This window comes from Tetrao urogallus (genome assembly GCF_951394365.1).
Source record: "Tetrao urogallus genome assembly, chromosome: 1".
In the NCBI taxonomy this organism is placed as follows: domain Eukaryota; kingdom Metazoa; phylum Chordata; class Aves; order Galliformes; family Phasianidae; genus Tetrao; species Tetrao urogallus.
Genome location: NC_136813.1, coordinates 17,443,690 through 17,458,710, shown reverse-complemented (window position 1 = coordinate 17,458,710; position 15,021 = coordinate 17,443,690). Strand labels below are relative to the sequence as shown.

Here is a 15,021-nt window from a genome sequence, read left to right as displayed (position 1 = left end):
AATTAATAAAAATGCCACACATCAGCCAGTTGTCTAAATCAGTGCTTCAGACCGTGTCCATGGATTCTCTTTGAATTGCTCCTATTGCTGGCTAGGGAATACTGCTTGTAGTGACCTGACTCGCACATGTGCAGCAGATCTCAAATCGCTGTGGATCTGATTAAATGCAGTGCCTGCATTTTCAGCGATTTCAATATTGGTAAGTTAAAGATAATTTACAGATATATCAAGTTTGTAGTTCCAAGAACAGGTCTTTTTTTCTGAATACCAATTTTCTTCTTGGTCTTCTGTTCCACAGACAGAAGTGTTAGGAGTAGAACAGAAATTGTTGGATCTTAAAAGGCCGACGAGGTATAACGTTTGTAATAAACTCTTACTGTTTCTAACAGGCAAATATTGAATTTTATATAAAAGAGTTTGGCTGTATTTCAAGCAATTTCTGTCAAAATAGATGCTGCATTAAAAAAACTTCGGCAGAAATGGGATTGTTGATAGTAGGACCCTTTTAGAGCCAGTTTTCTTTAACCTCCTGGCTACACTACTGATGTGTTTTTGGATGAAAGCTGGTTCATGAATTCCAAGGCACTCCGAAGTTTTTATCATCTGTAAATATACCAAACAAAATATACGTACTTATCTTTGTATAGCGTATTAGATATTGGATTTGTGTAGAAGGCTAACAGAAGTGCTGCATCTACAAAATGAAGCACCTAAGTATTAGAAAATCTATTTTATGAAAGGGATAAGCTTAATTATCCTTTTGAGGCAAGAATTCTAATAACATAGAGGTCATACTCATCTTTCTGTGCATGTGTGCTGTTTGGATGCAGACTGTCCCATCTGTAGAGTAAACAAATGTGGAGAAATATTGTAGATGAAATATTTTTACAGTGCTCAGAGAATCGTGCTTCCCAAGTTGGAGCTAAAACTGGATCCTAAATACTCTTCCCAAGCCACTCTTGCTCTCCTCTCCGCTTTCCAGCAGATCTGTTCATGTCCTAAGACTTTTCCCCCACGTTGTTTTCATCAGCTGCTTCCCCACCCTTTACAGTGCTCCTGAGATTCTTGGCACCAGTTTTCTTTCTTTCACTCCTGTTGATTTCTGTCACAGGGCTGCTAATGGATACTGTCAGAACAGTGCCTGTGTGGTAGAGGAAGAGCTCAGCAAGGCTGATCCAAGAGTCGCTGCATGCCTATGGCCAATACCTGTCAAACCAAGTGATGCCCCTGCTGTTAAGCCCAGTAATACCAGAATTCTCCTTGAAAATTCCTGCCCACAGGTGACACACAGAGCTGGGCTTAGCTGTTTTCCAGGAGCCTGAGCCATTGCTGTTACGTGACCAGTTTGAAAATAAGAAAGCAAAGCAGTGTTAAACACATAGGCATTGGCATAAATCACAGCTGTGAACTGTTTTGTGTTTATTACCATGCCAACTAGATGGAGGCAATGCAATATGAAGCAACTCCTGAAACTTTTAACTACGCAGAGGCCTCAGATGGGACTTTGCTAACTTCATCAGGGACCCATTTGTTTTTCTTAAAAAAAGTACAACTTTGAGTTGTACCAAGAAACCCAGTTTGCCAAATAACTGCTGCCTCTCACACAGTGGCCAGACAGCTTTGAAAAGAGGCTCTGTGAAGATGTGTGACTGCAAATGAGGGTACTTGTAAATTTTTGTAGAGGCAGTCCACAGAGCAGCCCATTATCCACCGGCTTCCTTCTCCCAAAGCTGGTGAGGATGGGCAGCTGCCCAAGCAGAGCTTGACTGGTGGCATTCACAGTGTTCATCAGTGATAGGTGGGAACTATTTTTCCTGTATTCGTTTATGGGGAAGTTGCTGTGTTTCTGAAGCCACAAAAGTCTGTAGTGAATTTGTACTGTGTGTCAATGCAGTAAGTTACATAACAGCAAACATCTCTTTTCTGGAACAGGATTATCAGTCATGTAGCTCTTGGTTAGCTTTATTGCAGGTCACAGAATCACAGGTCTCTCATGGATTACCTCTCTCTCGGTGAAGCTTTCAACATGAAGCCATTCTTCCAATGCTGCCAAGCAGCAGGACCTGTCGGTGCCACGCAGCCATGTGCCACTACACCGTGTGACACCTGGCAGAGGAAACCTAGCATTGTGCACATGAAGGGGCAGGTGCCATGGCTACCTGCGTTGTAACACATGACAGCTGAAGCCTTCATTAAACTCTAATTGGCATTAAAGTGTTGTGCTCATCTCAGAGTCACACAGCCAGCCAGGCTTCGTGCCTTTGCCCCTCAGTCCAAGTGGGAAGCACCCGCTGATGCTGCTGCTCCATTTCTCCTCATATTTTGCAGCTTCCTTGGAAGGAAGTGCTGCAGAAACAAGTGGTAGCTCACACCGCTCAGCAGCAATACATGCTGATCTCCCTCCTATAGTTACAGCTGCTCCCTAATCCCAAAGAAATTAACAGGCAGTTATACGTTCTGAGAGCATGTAATCGCCTTCTTCCCTCTTCCCCTTACTGCTGGCAATCTTGTGCTTATTTGCAGCTGCAGGCCACTGCCTGGTTATGCAAACAGCTTCTTGGAATGATGGGCCAGTAAACCAAAGCAAGGATCTCAGGATTTTCTCAGTCTTCCTGCATGATACAAATTTTCCAATGTATCTTAAGTGATACTACAGAGAAGAAAATAATTCCTTTACCAAGGATATTGTTCCATGTTTTGTGGCTCCTAATGAATTCCAGGGACAACCTCCTTGCAGGAGAAGATTTTCCTGGCACAACAAAAATTTTCTCAAATCAGCCACAGCTGCCAGATAGTTTCAGCTTTGAATTGTTTGCATTTATTGGGCCTGGAGTTGGTCCAATGAGGCATTTCGTGTCTGCCTTCTGTCAATAGTTTGTAAACCTCGAAGCAACTCCAATGGACTTCCCTCCCCCCGTGCAAATTAAAGGCAAGGCTACAGCAGCTGTAACCAGAGGGCTAAAAGCTGGAAAATGTCACACCACAGCTGAAGTCCAACTGATATAAATCCACAATGTGATGAAGTCTTAAAGAAAATGAAAAAAAATCCAAACAAATGCAAATTACATTTAATACTCAAACTTTTCCACATGAGTAATGTGGAGAGGGTTTATATATGGAAGGGTATGATGAAGGTTAATAAATGTTTGCATAGCTAATAGTTCTTGATGTTAAGTATTAGGAAACAGTTGTTCAATCACAAATTATTACCAGTTGCTCACACTGAAACATAAACACCACTTTCAAGAGACACCTAACTGGAAAGCTGGATCAGAAAGCAAACTGGCTCAGCTAGAAAGCTTGTCATAGAAGAGAAAGAAGATTAAAAAAAAGGAAAGGAAAATAGCATGAGGTTGCCTGTGACCATAGGAATCTTTCTGCACTTGTTGCAGTATGAACAGAAGGTCACCAATATGCATAATCCATTGATCCACTGAGGTTTTGCAGTTCTCTAATACTTTCCTTTCAGCCATCCAATTCCTGAAGCCTTATGTAAGCTGAAGCATCTGTTCTTCTGTACTGACAAAACCACTGGTGTTCCATTTACCTGGTGTTAGCCCGTGATTCCCACAAACTCCCAGAATATTTTCCAGTTACTTGAAGAAACTCAAACTGATGCCATGAAATGATGGCTGCAGGACAGTTACAACAAAATGGGAGCTTTTTTTTCTCTCTGTGTCACACAAATAAATCCACAGATGCTAGTTAACACATTTGTTGAAACATGGATCTGTGTATCAAAGGATGTGGTCAGTCACACTGATTTCCTGGAGGACAGTTTTTAGAAGGAGCTTTGTTTATTTTGTTGTTGTTGTGGGCTACTTCTATTGTCTTTTGCAATGAACAATTTGTTCAGTATGTTATGGAGTCTGAAGCTCCAATTTCATCCTTCCTGAAATATGTGTGTGGAGAAAAAACACTGTGTTAAACAGTGAAACCTTTAAGGAACTGCTGAAGTATCATCTAATGCGTATTGATCTCTGCAAGTCTGCTTCCTTTTGAAACCCTCTGTCTTTGATTAGCACTTCCCTTTTCTCTGGGGATGAGAAGTTCTTCCACATTAGGAGGAAAGAAAAATGGCTCTATCAGCTTCAAGTATTTATATTCTCTGGAGAACAGGCGAGCACCTTTAATTGCTGGCGGCAGCGAGGCAATTAGCTGTTCTCTGAGTCCAATGAACACTTTGTGGCCTCTTTTGAACCTTCCTTTGAGAATCTCCTTGTGATACAAGTATCCACTCTGAGGAGACATGAAGCTAAGGTATAGTAATAAAAAACACATCTTTAAGAAACAGTTAACATACTTCAATCTGACATTGGGATGGGAATCTTCCTTTTATTGGTTCCCAGAATTCTTGAAGTTCTTTTAGGCTTCTTAGACAGACTGCACTACAAAAATGCCATTATGCCATACTGAGCCATAACGAGCACAATCAATGATTATGCATCAAGACAAGGAGTTAGCTGATTTTCATTCTCTGTTTAACTTGTTAATTCTGTTTAGCTCACAGACTTTCCATTCTTCATCCAATGACACTACAAAGGCATGTTTTTGTGAAGGATTGAGACTTTGTCCTCCATGACCCAAGCCCAATTTTAAGATTCTTGATGTAGCAAATGCCTCGACACATACTGTATTTATTCTATTTTACAACAATATTGTAGTCACAGTCATTCAACTGTAGAAGATACTCTCTGCTGTTCATTTTGAGATTTATCTCACACTTTGGTGACTGACCTTTCTACAGGTTGTGGTCATGCAAGCTACCCAGTTAGTCCTTACCGTCATTCTCTAGACTAAGTCAGTCTTTGGTCCCTCGTTGCGGAACTGCAAGTTTTTGCTTATTGACAGTCTGTAGCTGGGTCTTGCCCCCACGTTCCTGTAAGCTGCAAGATGAAAGGCTGAATGCTTTTCTGCATGGCAGTGTTTTCACAGGCGATTGTCTGCTGCTTGTAGCATGGGAAAACCGAGCAGAACTAATTGTGTAAATTAGTTGTATTTAACCAGTTTGGCTTGGCTGTGATTCATCTCAATGACAAGAAAAACATTTTGGCCTTTCAACTTCACTGAACAGTTTTACCTCAAGAAACTGTTAAGAAGTTAACAGTGAATGAAATCCAACACAGAATTCTTGGGATCCAAACTCTATTTATTCTAATGGATATTTTCTGTTCAATTAGCTGTAGTCCACAATGGGGAAGTCCACTGCACCTTCATCACGTTCTAGCATGTTTTTTTTTTTTCTAACCCTTTTGTACCCTTAGCAATTTGGTGAGTTTCAAAATAGCTAACTCACAGAAAGTTGTTTCATGAATGACTCCAGCCCAGTGAAGGTCCCCATGCTGTGCTGTATAAACAAAGACATAACAGCAAAGAATGCTGCTTTGGGTTGACTTGACATAAGGGAAGGCTCTCCCACCCTGAGAAACTATTTTTAACTGATGTTTTGGCATCCGGACAAAAGCTATGTGATCTTTATATGAAAGTATTTAAAAGTAGAGTATAAGTGATTCCTGAATAATATCTACAACCAGCAGTCTGCTATAGCAATAGCTAGCATTTCTGACTATTGCATCATCTTCTAAAATTTATTGTGAATAAGTATGGATAAAATGTTCCATGCTAAGGAAAGGAAAAAAGCTATACTGGAATTTGCAAGAAATACTCACTTGAGCTACAGAAGTTCTTAATATGAATTGTCATCGCTAACGATCTGAGCAACTGAACAGAATTTTCCATCCTATAACTGAAATAACTGTAAGCAGAGAAGCAGCATAATCTGATGCGTTTCTCTGCTGCGCGCAGTTTGCTGAGGTGGTGAAATAGTGACGTGAAGCCAATAACGCACAGACGACTCTTCCTATATTCTTCATTCCGACGACGGCTTGTTCTGGTTTACCAGCAGCTTCATTTCTTGCTTGTCTATGCTGGAATTTACGCTTTCGGCCTCCTTTTCTTGCTCAGGCACACACGTGCAGCCCACTGGGATGGTGACGTAGTCTTCCGTGTACACATAGCGGCCCCCAGCGCAGGAGGAGGTGCGGCGGAGGATGACGGTGGGCATGTACACGGGGGTGCTGCGGAAGTGAAAATTCTCCTCGCCAAAGATCCCCATCAGGCAGCCCTTGCACAGACAGTATGCTTCGGGAATGTATTTAGGGTATCTTGTGGGGTCATACGAAATTCTACAGGGAAGCAGATAATAAAGATTCATTAGCGTCTCTCTGCATATTCATCTGGAAAACATTATTATAAAGTTATTTGACCGTAAACATTCATATAATGTTTTGGGGGATTTGCTGCCAGGATAAACAGCAGTAGTTGTTGCTGTCTGGCTTCTTCGTTGAAAAACTGAAAGAAAGAGAACAAACGACTCATTGATCTGATCAAGTCCTCCAGAGCCTGCTGACGTATGAAGTGACTGCCTTCCCAAAATGCAATTCAGGGGTTTCAACAGAGTCAGTCTTGCACTTTGGACTGAGTGAGAAACTAGAGTATTAGAGAAGACTTGGACACTTCCAAACTTATTATCTGCCTTGAGTTCTCAAAAATGCACTACAGATACTGTTAACATTCTTACTGTTTACATGATTATTTAGAATTATATAATTTAAATGGAATTACTTTGTACAGTTCTTTCTGCAATAGTTTTTGCTCCCTAGTATGCCTAAGGTGTTCAGGGTTGTAAAGGTTCCTTCCTCTTAAAAGTAGAACTGAGCATTTCTTTGCCTTATTCGCCTCTGTAGTTTCTGCCTCTTCCTCTAACCACATAGAATCATAGAATCACCAAGGTTGAAAAGACATCTAAGATCATCCAGTTCAACCATCCACCTATCACCAAATTTCCCACTAAACCACATGCCTCAGTACAACATCTAAACATTTCTTGAACACCTCCAGGGACAGTGATTCCACCACCTCCCTGGGCAGCCTGTATCAGTGCACGACCACTCTCCTGGAGAAGTATTTCCTAATGTCCAACCTGAATCTCCTCTGGCACTATGTGAGGCCATTCCCTCTATTACTAGTTATGTGGGAGAAGAGGCCAACCCCTAGCTCACCACAACCTCCCTGCAGGGAGTTGTAGAGAGTGATAAGGTCACCCCTGAGCCTCCTCCAACAAGAAAAGGTGTGATAGTGTGGTTTCAGGTTTATACTGATCCCGATGGCCTTATCGCTCACATTTTTAGCAGAGAGCAAAAGCTGGCACAGTCAGCTTGTTTTTTGAAATTAAAAAGAAAAAAGAGTATGAGGCACTAAAATGAAGTGTGCAGCCACAGTGCATATTGTGGTGACAATGTACTTGTTCCACAGTTCTGCACCCCCTCTTCCTGCTTATACTGGAATTGCTGGGAAGGGCCATAACTTGGATTGGAAGAAGAGGTTTTTTACAATGAGGATGGTGAGGTGCTGGCTCAGAATGCTCCATCCTGAGACAGTCAAGACTAGGCTGGTTGGGGCTCTGCGCACTTGATGGAGCTGTAGGTGGCCCTGTTCATTGCAGGGGGGAGGTTGGACCAGTTGACTTTAAAGGGTCCCTTCCAACTCAAATGGTTCTATGATTCTAGGATCATTACAAAAACAAGACTTTTTCACTTCTATTTTTGCAGTGGCCATATATTCTGGATTCTTTATCTTTTTAAGAAACTTGATTTCCTTGCAGTGAAATGTGGCCAGTTCTTGCATAGCCAGACATTTGTGATGCTGCTGATAGGTTTTGCAAAGCTGCTCTGTCCCATTTACACTTGCTTACTTTCCCCAGGAAATACCTTTAAGTTATAGGATCTCACACCAATGTGCAATGAAATGTCTGCTAGCCAGCAAAAAGAAAGACAGTGAAATATGGTAGGTTCTCCTGTGATACATTCCTATTTCAAACTCAAATGTGAATAATTTCAGTGGCAGAATGTTAAAAACACGATATTTCAAGCCAGTGGTATTTCCTATGCTATATTATCTCTAGCACCTGGTTTATGATTACTGGAAAGCACAAAAATGCTTCTTGATGCAAACACTGCAATTTTCACTAATAACAAGAGAACAGTGTCAGCGGAATCATGGACTGCAACAAGCTTCCCCCTTCTGAATTCTCACATGGCAAAAGTCAGGCACAAATGAGGTTTTCTGGAAAGATGGTGTGGTGTGGTTTTCTACTGCCTGTAGTAAAATCTCTTATATTCCTAAGTGTGGAGTAAGTACCACTGGTCCATGAGATGAGGACTGAAAGGAATCGGTCACAAATGTGAAAATGAATCCAAAATGTAAATACAGTTTTGCATCCAGAGCAGAACTGGAGGGCTGAATGCTCTAAGTAATGAAATTAAAAGCTATACTGAAAGGTTCTGCATCTTCAGCTCAAATTTCTCGACAAAGACAACCTAATCATAATCTAAGCAAGTGTATTTTGTGTCCTTCTCTTGTCTTTATGCACAGATCATCAGTTTGTGCATTCAGTGACCACAGCCTCAGCTGCTGCAGGTTGATGTATCTTCATTATTCCAATCACTACAAGTTCATTTTTTAAGTCTTTTGGAACAGGACAAGCATGTTTGACAGTGTTCAACAAATGGACAAAAAGCGTACTCCAAGTTCCCACTGACTCCTTCCTACGTGTGGTAGAATTTGCACCAAATGGGTGGACACAATAGAATTTGCCCAGAGAAGTTGTGGATACCGCATCCCTAGAAAGTGTTCAAGACCAGGTTGGATGGAACGCTGGCAATATGATGTAATGGCTGAATTAGAGACTGGCAACCCTGCCTGTGGCAGGGGTGTTGGAATTAGATGATCTTTGAGATCCCTTCCAACCCAAGGCATTCTATGATTCTGTGGATCAGGTGAAGGTGAAGGATGACCTGAGATCTGCAACTTCCCACAGCAGTGTCCCCTGTATCCTTGTGCCAGGTGCTGTACCACAATTGCAAACTACAAGACCAAGCACATAGATGCAGGCTGCCCTTGGCACTGAGCTCGAGTTGTTGTATGCCAAGCTATCTCTCCCTGGCCAGTGGTCCTCATCTGCAAATGACCAAGCAGGAAGCTGTATGGGGCTGCTACATTTCCATCTGCTGGAACAAGCAGCGGGTTTGTGCTGAACTGGAACTGCTAATGAAGTGTGACTAGTTCTAGGCTGCTTTTACTTACAGCCCTATGAGTGTCTTGAGAGCTCCCAGTGAAAAACAAACTTCCTGCCATTTATGCACTAAGCCTGGAAACTCAAGAGAGACCCTGCTGTCAGAAGCAAAACTCTTGCAAAGCCTTTGTCTCTCTTGCCCTGTATTGCTACTTCAGATGGAGTATTTTTTAATAATATTAGCACTTCATAGTCTTCAAGCTTCCAAATCCAGCGGTCAGATGCTGTGCTGGATTAGGCAGGCACAGCTAACTTCAGAAACCCACAGCTGGCGTTGGGCAATTCAGTTCCACACGCACCACGCTTACTACCTGCATATAGAACACACTGAGCACAATGAGAACAAAGCAAATGAACACCTGCTACAGAGATTTACATGTTCTGCCAAGGGGAAAAAAAACAGTTGTTAGCTCCTAATCTTTCAAGAGTACAACGGGACAATGATCTGAATGTCACACCTCCAGTACCATCCAGCTGCTGTATGAACGGGTACTCAGAAAAGACAGCAGTTCTGTGTTCCCCAGTGTTCTCAGCCTCAGCTGCACCTTTGGGCCATGCACACTGTGCCACACACAAAGGCTAAATCCCGGAAAAAGTCTTGGATAGGGTTCTTGCAAATCACTGGATTTTTATCTAAAGGAAAAACGACTTCATTTCCAAAAGCGCTGTAGTCAGGTTTGGCCATGAAGACAGGCCAGTCTGTATTACTTTTATTAACATTTTATGTAAAAGTGAGCACTAAACTAAGGATCACAGAAACACAGAATCACAGGGGTTGGATGGGACCTTGAGAGACCATCGAGTCCAGCCTCCCTGCAAAAGCAGCTATCCTGTAACAGGTAGGTGTCCAGATGCGTCTTGAATCCTGCCCTTCTGTTCTGCACTGGTGAGGCCTCACCTGCAGTACTGTGTCCAAGTGTGGAGTCCTCAGTATAGGAGAGACATGAACCTGTTGGAGTGCGACCAGAGGAGGGCCACAAAAATGACCCAAGGGATGGAACACCTCTCCAAAGACAGGCTGAGAGAGCTGGGGCTGTTCAGCCTGGAGAAGAGAAGGCTGCAAGGTGACCTGGGAGTAGCCTTTCAGTATCCAAAGGGGAGCTACGGGAAAGGAGGGACAGATTCTTTCAACAGGGTCCGTGGTGAAAAAACAAGGGGAAATGGCTTCAAGTTTAAAGAGGAGAGATTTGGGCTGGATATAAAGAAGAAGAGCAGTGAGGGTGGGAGGCACTGGTTGCCCAGAGATGTGGTGGATGCCCCATCCCGGGACACTTTCAAGGCAAGGCTGGATCAGACCCTGGGCAACCAGACTGAGCTGTGCATGTCCCTGTTCATTGCAGGGGAGTCGTATTAGATGGCCTTTAGAGGTCCCTTCCAACTCTAAGAATTGATTCTAGGAGTCTGTAAATACCTCCACAGAAGGAGACTCCACAACCTCTCCGGGCAGCCTGTTCCAGTGCTCTGTTACCCTTAAAGTAAAGAAGTTCTCCTGCATGTTAGTATGGGACTTCTTATGTTCAAGTTTTAAATGGAAACTTTCTTGAAAAGCAGAAAAAGCAAGCTAGGCAACGTTTGAGAAAGGGACCAGATTGCACTGGACTTCACCATCAGATGAACATAGGCAATAGGAACCAAATCTCAAGGAACTCACTACAGAAAAGAAGTGTAAGATGGAATCCTAAAAAAATGGTGAGAAATTCTGCCAGTTATTTCATCCTACTGTGTTTCAGTAAACAACCTCCCGTGGAAATCGTTACCTCTATGCAGAAGTTCTTTATTATTTTGCTGGCAGTAACAAAGTGCTGCATGAAAAATAAACAAAGGAGGACTACACTCTGGAGAATCTGAAGCTCTAATCCTGTCTCTCAATTCATGAAGTGACCCTTTAGTAAAAAACGGGGAAGCTCCAAGAGAGACACAGAAGCCGTAAGACTTGGAAATTCAGAAATAGGCATGATTTCTTAACTACAGAGCTTTTGTAACTCTGCCTTTCAGTCCTAGGCTTGAACACTATTATATCCCTCAAACAGCAGACAATAAGGTCGATGAAAACAGCTGATTAATGGAACAGCACTTGTGCTAGGCAGCAAAGCTAATGGAATCTGAGCTCAACGCTGTCTCCCACATCTTTGTTATGAACCTTACTGTGGGACAGATGAGTGCACAGTGAGGAGTGAGAACTGGCTGACTGGCAGAGCTCAGAGGGCTGTTGCCAGTGGCACAGAGTCCGGTTGGAGGCCTGTAAACAGCGGTGTTCCCCAGGGGTCGGTGCTGGGTCCCATCTTGGTCAACATCTTCATCAGTGACATGGATGAAGGGACAGAGCCCCCCCTCAGCAAGTTTGCTGATGATACAAAGCTGGGAGGGGTGGCTGACACACCAGAAGCCTGTGGCTCCCATTCAACAGGACCTGGCTAGACTGGAGAATTGGGCAGGGAGGAACCAGATGAGGTTTAACAACAGCAAGTGTAGAGTCTTGAACTTGGAGAGGAATAACTGTATGCATCAGTACAGTTTGGGGGATGACCTGCTGGAGAGGAGCAGCAGGGAAGGACCTGGATGTCCTGGTAGACAACAGCTTGGCTATGAGCCAGCAGTGTGCTCTTGTGGCCAAAAAGATCAATGAGATCCTGGGGTGCATTGAAAAGAGTGTGGCCAGCAGGTCAAGGGAGGTGATCCTCCCTCATTTCTCTGCCCTGGTGAGGTCATATTTAGACTACTGTGTCCAGTTCTGGGCTCCTCAGGTAAAAAACAACAGGGATCTCCAAGAAAGAGTCCAAAGGAGCACCACAAAGATGGTGAAGGGCCTGGAGCATTTCCTGTGTGAGGAACGGCTGAGTAACCTGGTTCTGTTAAACCTGAGGAAAAGAAGACTGAGAGGAGATCTTAGCAATGGTTATAAATATTTAAAGGAAGGTGGGAGGCAAATGGGTGAGGCCAGGTGATGTGCAGCAATAGGACAAGGACGCATAGCCTCAAACTTGTACATAGGAAGTTCCATACTAACATGCAGAAGAACTTCTTAATGCTAAGGGTAATGGAGCAAAAAAGGTTGTGCAGTCTCCTTCTGTGGAGCTATTCAAGACCTCTCTGGACGCCTATCTGTGCAATGTACCATAGGAAAGCTGCTTTAGCAGGGGGGTGAGACTCAATGATCTCTTGAGGTCCCTTCCAACACATGCAATTCTGATTCTGAGCTTCATGCTCCCAGCTATACACCAAACTCCTGTGGCCCTTGGGATGGAATTTCAGTATCAGGCAGACAAACTTGCATTTTACTCCAACTTCTGCTGAAATGCCAATGAACAGCTGCTGCCAGCAGCAAGAGTTTGGACCAGACAGTTCATGGTGCAGTCCACATGCATCTCCTGTATGCCCGGGTTGTAGCATGCCAAATATGACTTAAGTCTTGTTAGCTGTGTAACCAAATTAAGGATCGAGTAATAGAAAGCAAGCTGCAAGCACAAAACAAAGACAAAGAAAGAATCCACACGAAGATCAGTACTTTCACCCAGTCAAAGCTAAATCTTTCACACTGAACAGAATGACAAACTCGGATTTATACAGGGAACAAGTTACACACTGATCTCTAAGTAACGTATTTGATTCTTTATCACAAACGCTGATATGAAAAAAAATCCAGCTGACATGAGCTGAACTGACATGTGAGCAGAAGAATGACAAGAAGCAGCATTCAACAGCTGGGAGCAGGTGTCTGGGGAGACGTGTAGGGAAGGTAAGTGCAGCCAGGCTTGATATCCTCATTATTAATGATCTGGAATAGGGAGTGTAAGCAGCATGTTAATGAGATCTGCAGATGGTCACAACGGGAACTGCTGCAACACCAGTGAAGACAGAATAATAGTATAGTACATCTCGGACATTAAAATGCAGGCCAAAAATAAAAAAAGATTTCTGCATGGAGCAGAAACCAACAGTACGGTATATCTTCACTGGCAGAAAAAAAGCTGGAGTACATCAGGAGATGCGGGAGCTGTGCAGGAATCCTGATGCAAGTCTGAAATAGTGAAATTCACGTTTGAGGCGTGTGCCATTGTGGCGCAGAGGAAGCACAGGAACACAGAAACACCAAGGTTGTAAAGACCTCCGAGATCACCCAGGCCAACTGCTCACCTGTCACCCCTATTTCCACACTAAATCACATCCCTCAGTACAACATCTACACGGAGAGGACCACTTGCTCTTCTCACACAACACTGGCTGAGAGCACTTCCGGCCATCCACCAAACAACCCTGGCAGTCCCAAGGAACAGCAGCGGGAAACACCTGGGACTCCTGGAAGATGAGCAAAGGGCAGCAATTTGTGGGGAAAGACTGAAAGAATTAAACGTAGGGAGGCTGGTAAAGTTCTCTCACACAGGAAAGAGCGGTACGCAGATCTTCACGATACCCTTGCCATGGAGAAGACATGGCCAAGATCATGTCAGAGGAACTGCCTGTCCACTGACAAGGTGCACTGCGTCACAGTGCGCTTTCATGAGGGCCGCGTGTCCTTTTTGGAGATACACAACAGCTCTGAAGGCATCTGGGAGACTGCTGAGGGACTGAACGGGCTGAACAGCCGTCCTCTGAACACGGTGCAGCACAGCTGCTTCTCCGGGCGCTCCTTGGCTCTGCCTGCACAGCCTGTGAAACAGCAGGGTGTCATCATCAAAGCTCATCGCTCTTCATAAAGGGCAATTCTGTACTGCACGCTTTCCAAACGCATCTTGCAGTGTCTCACAGCACCAGCGAGGAAGGAGAAACGGGATCTGTGACTGGGCAGCGTTCTCTGTGAAGCACGAGAGCTCCAACTGAAAGGAAACACCTGCCCAGAGAGGCCGAGGATGGAACCCCCCGCTTTCCGCAGTGAGCCACGTTCTGCAGGCAGTGCTATTTGACAAAAGCGACGCACCAATACCTGAGTTTTGCAGGCGGGCGTTCATCACACCGGGCGTTACGCACGCTTAGCTTCCAAAGCTCTCCGTCCGCTTGCTTTGTCGTACTATTTCCAACAGCACTTCGTTTCGGAAAGCCTGACGGGGCACATCGGCCGTGTTCCTCTCGGCGGGATTACCTCTCCGAGGAGAAGCGGGCGGCGGCCGCGCCACACAGCACACGGGCAGGGCGATCGTTCCGAGGAGCCGTGCCGAAGGCTGCCGGACGTACGGCCGCACCTCACGCCTCGGGCTCCCACCGGCTCTCCCCGGAGGGCTCCTCCCGCCGCCATCGCCCGGCACCCGCCCGTCGGATCCCCCTCGGCGCCCCGTCCCGCGGCGCAGCCTTCGGGCCCGCCGCCTCCCGGCCGCCTCCCGGCCGCCTGGGCACCGCGGCACCCGCGCCCACCCGGAGCCCGGCCCCGCCGCCTCCCGGCCCCACCCGGCGCTCCCCCGCCGCCCGTCGGTCACCTGTAGGCCCAGGGCGAGGCGCTGCGCAGGTTGACGGGCAGCCGGAACCTCTTGTCGCCGCCCGGCCGGGCCCCCGCGGGGCAGCTGGCGTTGCGCTGGCGGCCGGGCGGCTCGGGCGGCTCGGGCTGCAGGGTGTGGTGGAAGGCGCCGAGCATGCCGGCCGCCAGCCGCCCGTACAGCTGCTCCAGCAGCTCCTCGGGCCGCTCGCCGCAGCTCCGGGGCCGGGCCGGGCGTTTGGGCGCTTTGGCGGCGTCCGAACGGAGCGGGAGCAGCGCCGCGCACAGCAGCGCCGTCAGCACCTGCAACGGGCAGCCGTCAGCGGGGCCGCCGCCCGCCGCCCGCTCCCCCCGCCCCCCGCCCCCCGCGCCCGACCCGCTCCCGGCCGCGCGGCCCCCGCCCGCCGCCCCTCCTCACCCGGCCTCGCTGCATGGCGCCGCTCGGGCCGCTCGAGGAAGGCGAGGGGCGCGTGCCGCTGGCTGT

At 46.0% G+C, this 15,021-nt stretch overlaps 1 protein-coding gene across 1 annotated transcript; it reads right to left on the bottom strand.

Moving 5' to 3' along the window:
- Positions 1–5,869: 5,869 nt before the first annotated feature.
- Positions 5,870–14,970, bottom strand: IL17D (interleukin 17D; the record flags this gene model as incomplete). Its single annotated transcript, XM_079549126.1, has 3 exons — positions 5,870–6,185; positions 14,542–14,840; positions 14,956–14,970. 3 exons carry the CDS (start codon positions 14,968–14,970, stop codon positions 5,870–5,872), a joined length of 630 nt encoding a protein of 209 aa, XP_079405252.1.
- Between the last annotated feature and the right edge of the window lie 51 nt (positions 14,971–15,021).